The 9,656-nt window shown below is 36.7% G+C and overlaps 2 protein-coding genes across 2 annotated transcripts in view; one reads left to right on the top strand and one right to left on the bottom strand.

Annotated features, from left to right (window-relative positions):
- LOC107687135 (chloride transport protein 6-like) overlaps positions 1–8,062 on the bottom strand; it is a 19,096-nt gene extending 11,034 nt beyond the window's left edge. The window contains exons 1-14 of the mRNA XM_016484366.1: positions 7,960–8,062; positions 7,218–7,277; positions 7,030–7,095; positions 6,879–6,944; positions 6,197–6,263; positions 6,007–6,113; positions 5,017–5,143; positions 4,716–4,783; positions 4,458–4,516; positions 2,894–3,026; positions 2,680–2,793; positions 2,019–2,185; positions 1,779–1,893; positions 1,028–1,157 (exon numbers count right to left, since the gene is read on the bottom strand). Coding sequence (XP_016339852.1) covers positions 1,028–1,157; positions 1,779–1,893; positions 2,019–2,185; positions 2,680–2,793; positions 2,894–3,026; positions 4,458–4,516; positions 4,716–4,783; positions 5,017–5,143; positions 6,007–6,113; positions 6,197–6,263; positions 6,879–6,944; positions 7,030–7,095; positions 7,218–7,277; positions 7,960–8,037 — 1,357 coding nt within the window. The 5' untranslated portion in view covers positions 8,038–8,062. The remainder of the gene's footprint in view (positions 1–1,027; positions 1,158–1,778; positions 1,894–2,018; positions 2,186–2,679; positions 2,794–2,893; positions 3,027–4,457; positions 4,517–4,715; positions 4,784–5,016; positions 5,144–6,006; positions 6,114–6,196; positions 6,264–6,878; positions 6,945–7,029; positions 7,096–7,217; positions 7,278–7,959) is intronic.
- An 857-nt stretch (positions 8,063–8,919) lies between these two features.
- mthfr (methylenetetrahydrofolate reductase (NAD(P)H)) overlaps positions 8,920–9,656 on the top strand; it is a 17,976-nt gene continuing 17,239 nt past the window's right edge. The window contains exon 1 of the mRNA XM_016484306.1: positions 8,920–9,000. The gene's annotated coding sequence lies outside the window, so the exon portion shown is untranslated. The remainder of the gene's footprint in view (positions 9,001–9,656) is intronic.

Here is a 9,656-nt window from a genome sequence, read left to right on the forward strand (position 1 = left end):
ATATTAATAAATCTTTATTTTTAAAGGAATAATCACATCTGTTTTCTTTTTAATTTTAACAGTAAACCTCTGTTGTGCAGCACTTTGTTTGCCAAAAAATAAAAGGGTTTAATTTTCATTTGATTAGGATAAATTAAATTAATGTCTTATGCCTTCATCTGATTACCAGAAAAATTGAGAACATTTTATAGGGCCCTATTAATGTTTAAAAAAGGACCCTATACAAAAAAAAAAAAAAGAATAGGATTAAAATACAGGCATGTGGTTCTTAATTTCTTTTTATTAATTCACCATTTGTAAAATGATGTTTACTGTTCATTTTTTAGAAATATGAATAGCATTTGTATTAAAACTATATTCACTGAATGTAATCAAAAAATCGAGAATCGAATCGAATCGAGAACTTTCGAATCGAAATCGAATCGAATCGGGACATCTGAATCGATACTCAGCCCTAGTTTTCAGTAAGTTGTGGTAGGGCACTGCAGTTGATCTTACTTATTTTGATCTAATTTAATTAAGTGTGAGTGTGTGTGTGCATGTTTATGTGGTTTATGATGACACAAATTTGTATAATGACATGGGTATGACAACGAGAAGGTGATTTATGAGGACATTTTCAGTGTCCCCGTAATTCAAAAGACTTATAAATAATTCAGAATGAGTTTTTTTTTAAATCTAAAAATGCAGAAAGTTTCCTGTAAGGGGTAGGTTTAGGTGTAGGGCGACAGAAAAGACGGTTTGTACAGTATAAAAACCATTACGCCTATGGAGAGTCCCCGTAAACCATAAAAACAAACGTGTGTGTTTGTGTGCGTATATAACCCTATATATATATATTTTTTTTTTTTAGAAAAAGACAATTCTGTTTTTTGGGGTAAAGTTTAAGGAATAAAGCTATATATTCTGAGATGCCTATGAAGAACCTAAGTTGCAGGAGAAAGGGGGCAGTACAATCAACAAAAGCAAAATATGCTGTCACGTGTGAATTAACACAAACAGATCATAAACACAGTAATTGTCTTACCGTTCTGGTGGAAGAGCTGGTGGATTGCCACCTCTTGAGGGTTGAAGAACAGGGTTGCCATGTCATTATATGTGTTGTTGTAGCAGAAGAAGCGTCGTATGGTTGAGTTCACCTCCTCATTTACAGACCCCTAAACAGCAAACCATTACTGCACTTACAGACTGTCTGATGCATACTGCACACAAAAACTACAACTTTATCGGGATGGCAAGTTCTAATTTTATGAGAACAAGCTGCAGTGTGGACCAGGATGCATATCTTATATGCCTATATAGCAACCTATATCCTATATATAGGTTGCTATATAGGTATATAATGTGTGTATATCCTATATATCAGCAGTTGAATAGCGTGCTACTGTTACTTCATCTCAGCAAGTTATATTTACTTACAATGATGTCTTCATCTGTACTTAATGCATTGCACTTAACATTTGTGAAACTTAAATCAGTATCATTGCTACCCAATGACATGTAACCGACCTTTAAATGACACATAAAAGAAACTAACTATGATCGGTCATTGCATATGTCCGTCAAATGGTCTCTTCCTATATAACGGAGCTGTTCTTGGCCATATTGAGCTACGAAGAGGACCAGACTGTACTGCTGTAGAACTCCTGACTATCAGCACATAGAAATCACATATTAAAAAAAGCCCAGCAAAAGAGAGAAACAGAGAAATATAGAGGTAAAGGAAAGAATGAAAGACTGAAGTTAAAGGAGAGGAAGGAAGCTGGTCTGTGACTGACCTGTGTTGATGTGTTGTTATTGGTGGAGACTAAATCTCGACACTCCCCCAGAGTCACTGACGCCACGAAGATCACGAGTGTGGTCACCATACACACCAGCAGACTCTCCAGCAGCCTGCCAGTCAAACAAATACAGCGTCAGACAGCTACTCTCCTGTTATCGGAGCACTTCACTTCTCCAGTTGTTTTGAGTAGTGCTGTTCAATACGAATCCATATAATTGAGATCTCTCTCGGGTACCTGATGAATCTTGCTTTGGGGTGAACGTTTCTCATGCGGTACTTTGCGAGGCGTTTGTTGATGCAGTTGAAGAGAGCGCCGAGCAAACCTCCTGCCACCCCCATCAACACAAAAAACGCCAAATCTACTGCCGTCCACAAATGACACATCTTATCTCCGTCTACACACTGCAGAAAGCAAAGAAAATAGGTTAACACCACACACCCAACTGATTTGTTTTTCCCAATAATTCCTGGATCACTTCGAAGTCCACACAAAATCCATTCACAAGTGACCGAATGTGGAGACTGAAAGTCAAGTTCACCGTCAAGATCATGTTAATTTACCCCAATAGTTTTCATTCATTTTAATTATCACTGTAATGTGTATCACATTAATTAACTTTAGATTACTGCTTTAACTATTTATTTTAAAAATGTTGCATTTCCTATAATAGAAGGCTAAAATAATAATGAATAAACTGCATTTTGACATTGGTAAACTATTATCAATAAACATAAATTAAACATTTTATAAACATTGTATAAACATTGGCCTAGTTGACATCAGGAGAAAAAAAATATATATATATATATAATTTAATATTAGAATGATTTCTGAAGGATCATGTGACACTTTATACTGGAGTAATGGCAGATGTGTATTTCTGTAGCTTTTTTACCTTAAACTCCCCAAAGTTGAGCAGGCCAGGCAGCTGGAATGATCCCCATTTATTGAAGTTGATCCCAGAACGAAAGAAGTTGAGTGTAAAAGTGGCAGACATGGAGCAGAACAACTTTAATACAGAAGAGAAACAGAGAGGGAATTATAAACTGAACTTTCTTAGCACAGACTGAAATTACATGAACAAAACCCTACATAATATATCCACATACCACTTTCCATGTGAGGGCCTGGTTCCAGAAGGACGACCCCTCCTCCAGACTGAAGAGGGTGCCCCCTATAGGTGCCCCAAAGGCAGCCGCAACTCCAGCCGCTGCACCCGCTGACACGAAATCCCTCTTGTCCCTGAACACAGAAACAAAATAAACAAAAATATCTTTGACAAAATCCCAAATGACCATGTTTAGTTTAATAATACAAATTCCTGGTCACATTGTGCATGTTTCAATAATATTTTAAATATTAGGGCTGCACGATTAATCGCATGCAATATTTAACGCGCATCATCGTGCAGCCCTATTAAATATTATTTATTAAATAATTATTTAATATTTATAATAAACAGAGTAGGATGCAATAGGGATGGGCAATACGACCAAAATCTTAACACAATAGGAGTAATTTTTTTTCACGATTATGATATATCAAAATAGTTATTTTGCTTTAAGTAAGGTTTTTATGATATCAATTTTTGATACCAAAAATTTCACAATTCTCATCATCAATTTCAATATCACACACACACACAAATATAATTAATACTACCTAACTAGCATAAGTGTTAAAAAAAAAAACACCCAAGCTTACTGAAGACAAGTAAAAGAACTAAGAAACTAATTACAAGCAACAGGACAAAAATCTACAATAGAACAAAGACTCAAATGAATCAGACCTACGTGAAAAACTTCAAGCACTAGAAACACGAAATGCTACTTGAATTATATGTTATGCACAAAAAAAAAAGAACACTGCATAGTCTTCACTATGTAAAAATAAATACAGGTTTATTCCTAATAACACAAGTGATTCAGTCAAGAGCAGCAAGAGATTTTCTCTCTTTTGTTGTTTGATCAGCATTAATGACACAGACAGCACCAGGTTTATTAGGCTGCTGTCACTTTAAGACCGAAAGAACGTATCTAATATACTGATACACATGCATTTTCTTTCTCAACTGTTAACTTAAGACACAAATGGCTGATTTTATGAGGATACTCGCGTGTTTTAGGTGCATACGCTCAAACCGTCTCTCAGAGTGTGTGCACATATTAGGGGTTGCACTGACTAGTCGACTTTAATGCTCTGCCATGACGCTTTAAGCTTGAGGTCGAGACATTTACACTCCATTTCCAGACAGTTAAAATGCCAAATAAATGCATATTCAAAAAGCGCTCCACAAGATGTGTGTGATTATACCATCTGGATGCTCGAAACTGAACAGGAGAAAGCACGTTTTAAACAGCTTATTGTACAGGTAAGTTAACCGCCGTTCTAATCTAATGCGCTGCTGCACTGTAACGCACACACATATAGGCTACAGACAGTGGCTCGTACAACACACGCAGATCGTGCCTGTCAACACTGTTCTGTGATTTCTCAATAACATAGCTTAGAAACTGAAAAGTTCTAGCATATATTTCTTACCTAAATCCCACAGCTTCATTATTAGTAGAGAGATGCTGCCAGGTAGAATAGGTTTGATGGCCACTTAATGCTTTACATTTATTTTGTGCAATGTTATGAATGATTCCGTGCTTGTCGTGTTGTAGTGCTCACCTGTCACTGCGGAAATAGGGAAAGTGAAAGCGAATCTTCTTGAAGGTGATGCTCTGAAACTAACCAGAGAGACAAGCATGCTTTCATAAGTGTATGACTGTGACAAGAGAGATAATGCATGAATGAATCACCCGGTTACATCCAGAACACAAAATCATTAACCATCTAAAGTATTCTCAACAATTTTGCATAGGAGAACGGTTAAAGATTAGTTTATTGTTTGGTTCAAGTTGGATACATGAGCATGTGGAGGAGTACCTGAGGAAGTCCTGCTCCTACTATCGCTCCACTGTGAATCATTGGTCCCTCTTTACCCACAAACAATCCTGAAACACAAACAATACTGAATCAGCATGGAGCAACTTCAAAAAGACACATCACTGTCATTTAGCTGCATGGCTCTGATCAACGTTACCGGAATAAGGCCAGTTTGCACATATTTTTCTTCAAAATCTGAATCAAAAAGCGGCAATCACCACCGATAGTCTAATACAGCACAGAGCCAGAGTGTATTCTAATCTTTGTCTGTGCTGATATAGACTATTTTCCTCATCATTACCTCCTGCAACAGCGAACAGGACTCCTGTGACCTTACATATGAAGGTTCGCAGCCGCACAATCCCGGGAATCTTTACTCCGTTCAGGTAACTTTTAATTTCTGAGATACCAGACCCAGCTGCAACAGGCTATTACACAGAAGAAACAGATTGTATAGGCTACTACACACACACAAGCTGTCTTAACCGTGGCTTGTGTATTGCAAACACATACCAGCTTCATCACTGTTTCTGTCACGCGACTCTGTTCCCCTTTCGGGCTTGAACTGATGGTAAAACTAATTTACTGTCTTTACATTTATTTTGAAAGATGAAGCTCGCGATTATGGTAAGGGGCATTACATTTCCGACGTGTGCTTGTGGTGTTCGGCCAATCACAATGCACTGGGTCAGCTGGCCAATCAGAGCAGACTGCGCTTGTCGGAAGGAGGGGCTTTGTAGAAAACGAAGCGTTTGAGAGAGGCGGGGCATAGAGGACCTACAATAATGTACAGTATTTGAAAAATAATGTGTTTTTTGAACATTAAAGCATGTCAACATATTCTGTTACACCAAATACACAAAATAATGATCTTTAAAAAAGCATCATATGACCCCTTTAAAGTATAACATGCATTTTTGATTTTATGTTAAATTATCTCAGACATGCATACACATATATTTTACATATACTGGCAGTTAAAAGTGTGGCATAACTAAAATTTATTGATGTTTTTTCTTTCTTTACAATTTAAAAAGAACTACTTGAATATATATTAAAATGTAATTTATTTCTGTGATCAAAGCTGAATTTTCATCATCACTATTCCAGTCTTCAGTGTCACATGATCCTTCAGAAATCAGTATAATATGCTGATTTGCTGCTCAAGAAACATTTTAATATTATTACTGTATATGTATTAAATATATGCTGCATTGGTGAGAATAAGAGATTTATAAAAAAATTTAAAAAAGACTTTATTCTTGAACATATCGACCTGAGATGTTGTTACCTCAATGAGCACCAAAACGCTGGAGATGAATACGAACACCATATTGAGAGCCAGCAGCTCCAGTAAGGAGAGAGCTAGACAGCCATTCTCACTGCATTCCTCCACAGCTGAAGCACACGTCAAGGACTCAAATAGTGCAGCATTACACAAACCAAAACACAACGCAGAACTGCGCAGAAAGATAGGATACATTGTCCAACCAAGCTGAACTTCAGCTGAGTGAAGAGCCGCACGAAGAAATCAACAAACAGGCCAGTCTGAATAGAAAAAATTGTGCATATCATTAGACCACAGAAATTGTAGGGAGGTGAAACTCATAAACAAATGACCAGTATTTCACCTCCCAAAAAAAAAAAAAAAAAAAAATCTTGATTGTTGTCCAAAAAAAAAAAAAAAAAAAATAAATCTTGATGTTCCTAAAAAAGCTTCATTTTCTGTAATGATATTTATATAATTTAATATAATTATTTAATTAATCATTTTCGGGGGGATTAAATGTGTTTGAATTGTAAATATATTTAAAAATAAAGATATATATTATATATTAAGATAAAATATAATTAAATATATCTGTAGGCATTTGTAGGTGCTAAATGTAAACGCTAAATAATATCAAAGAATACCAATGTTAATATTGTGGACACAAAAGGTTTCCAACAGAAAGAATTGATATAAGTGACTTCAACCTGATCAATTTATTGTAACCTTTAAGATCTTGCATCTGAAAACAAAGACATATTTGTTCTTGTTTTCTCATATTGTTCTTTTATTGTCTCCCAGTGACATTTGATTTTAGCCAAATCAAGTAGTGCGATCTATAATTTTCTATAAATCTCATTCTCCGATAGGGTATAAACCACCACAAAACTCACCAGTCCTGTTGACACTCCGATCGCAAAAACCAAAATCCACTTTATCGCTTCATACCTTCTAGCTTTCTGTAAGAGAAATGAGATAATACACTTGGTAAACAGGGACTTGACATCATATGAATATAATAAATGAAGACATTACACATTTGACCTTTTTATCCAACCCCTCCAACACCTCCAGGAGTGGCTCATTAATGCATCGGTCATAATCCAAACTCTGAAATGCCAAACATAAATAAAGACATGCAGTATTTTTTTTTAAACATAAAACAAATAATCGTGTTGCAAGTCTTTTGCTTTTATTGGAAGCATAATCTGTTGTGTCCATTACTCACGAACCTCATAGTCTTTTCTCGGCAATATTTCATCCTCATCTTCTCTGGTTTCACCCAGTATTGTCTAACAAGCAAAAGGCAGCAACAAAATCAGGTTAACATGTTCAGAAAACGTAAAACCCTAATCTAATGGTTTCCCAGGCTGGGACCTCAGTCCTCAGAATGAACAGATGGCCTGGATCGACTCTAAACAATGGAGTGACATTTCTGACATTTCACTTTATTATACCTAGAATAATGACTGATGCAAAAGATTTTATTATTGCATATTATTGTATTTATGATGCAATATTAGCATCACTTTACAACCATAAAGAGCACATTGACAGTATTAAATCAGGTTGATCATCATATCAAGAAATACAGTCTCTCATAACCTGGTGAGCTCTAGACAATGATTTAACAGTGATATACCGCCCTGATGATATATTGTCCAAAGCTGCTTCACTGGCTAAAGACGACCAACAATGTCGTCTAGATAGGGAGCACACTAGACTCAGAAACGGTTACACTTTCATGTTCATTGATAATGCATATTGCATTCAGTAGCTTGTGGAGTTTTACTGCTCTCAGCAGACTTGGTTTGATTGCTGAACTCATTGTTAATGTACACCTGATTCACATCAGGCTGTTTACAGTCAATTTGGGTGGAGAACAGCAGATGAAGCATAGATTACAGCATCAGAATGAATTCAACAAGGCGTTTTGCGTTAGGAAACAGATAAGACAAATCACATATTTTATACCAGCTCCTCTGGTGTTCTGGTTTCGCCTTCATTGCAGCAGCACTGACAACACAAACAGCCTCCACAGCACGCCATCATCTTCAGCAACACGCCTGATCACATGACCATCACACAGGCCAGCTGGGCTATTCAAGCGCGCGCCAGCTGCGCTGCTTTAACGCAGACGCGAGGGACTCAAGCCCAGTATGCTATGCTACCAAAGAATATTTCTATAGTCTATATGCAACCGACTAATCTATGATATGTGTACTAGTGATAAAGCTCATTCCCGCCACATACGGAAAAAAAATCTACTTTAGTAAATCAACAAAACATAAAATGTCTAAACTCTGAGATACTAAGTCATATTTATGAGATCAATAAGTACGAGGAAACGTAAGGTATAAGATAAAAGGTCAAAATTATGACATAATATGACATAAAAGTACACAGTATGAGACACTAGGCTACATCATGATTAGTTGGTGTGCCAATTTATCTAATATTTTTATCTCGTGATTATGACTTTATCTCATTATTTCGACATTTTGTCATAATTTCGACTTTTTACGTCAGAACTTTTATTTCATAATTATGAGTTGATATCTCATTTTGACGTTTTATGTCATAATTTCGACTGTTTTATTATTATGTATTTACAACGAGCCATTGTGGGGGATGGGAGTGCGTATGTGTTGCGGGTGCTTAGAGTCTCCAGATATGTGTATTACAAATATAGCATGTGAGATTAAACTAAAGGCTTCAAATGAAAGAGAACAGTTTGGGATAAATAGATTGACTGTTCTTTTCTTTTCTGTGTGGACGTGCGCGTTTCAGTGAGTGTAGCTCATTAATTATTAATGACTACATGTGGTGTGTTTACATCACACACGATGACAGACGCCGCATCCGAGGGGGCGTGGCCCGCGTGAAGGGGGCGTGGCCTTTCTCCACTAGCCCCTTTATGGTCGTCCATGCTGGCCGCACGCGCTGTTTAGCAGAGCGCGCTCATAGACTGCACTCTCCTCTCATAACTCCTGGAGGATTGGGAAAAGGTTGAAGGTAATGGAGGAAAGGCGTTTTTATACTATTACAGGGTCGGCGTGACTGTTTCGGTTTAGGCTAATTAAAGGGACCGGTGCAGTCACGCGGAACCGCATGTCCCGAGCTATGAACAATATCAAAAGATGCACAAATCAATCAAATCAAAGCGAGTTATCATGTCATATCAATTTGTTTGACTGTGTGTTGCTTGCATTGATTGTCTGTTTAAAAATAGAGTATTTAAAAGCAACATTCTTTTGAATGAACGTGTCTTCCTGTGAAGTAGGCGCGTTATAAACTCATCAGCCGTAATGCATTTAATGCATTCAGCAAATATGATCGTCGTGATGATACGAATCGTTATTTTATTCATAGAGCGCTTTTTAGGGTACTCCAAGACACTTTACAACATTTTCATACTTCTACTACCATTTATTTTTATGAGATCGGGAGCAACAAATGCTAAACTATGTTTTGGTATAACGCGTTATCATATTCGAAAAAGACTTGATCGCAATATTGAGTTTTATGCAGGAACATTAGGATGATTGGCAATCAGTGTCGGGGAAAGTTACTTTTAAAAGTAATGCATTACAATATTGCGTTACTTCCTAAAAAGTAACTAATTACGTTACTTAGTTACTTTATATTGAAAGTAATGCGTTACGTTACTT

Source organism: Sinocyclocheilus anshuiensis, unplaced genomic scaffold, assembly GCF_001515605.1.
Source record: "Sinocyclocheilus anshuiensis isolate Anshui unplaced genomic scaffold, SAMN03320099.WGS_v1.1 scaffold1203, whole genome shotgun sequence".
Lineage (NCBI taxonomy): Eukaryota > Metazoa > Chordata > Actinopteri > Cypriniformes > Cyprinidae > Sinocyclocheilus > Sinocyclocheilus anshuiensis.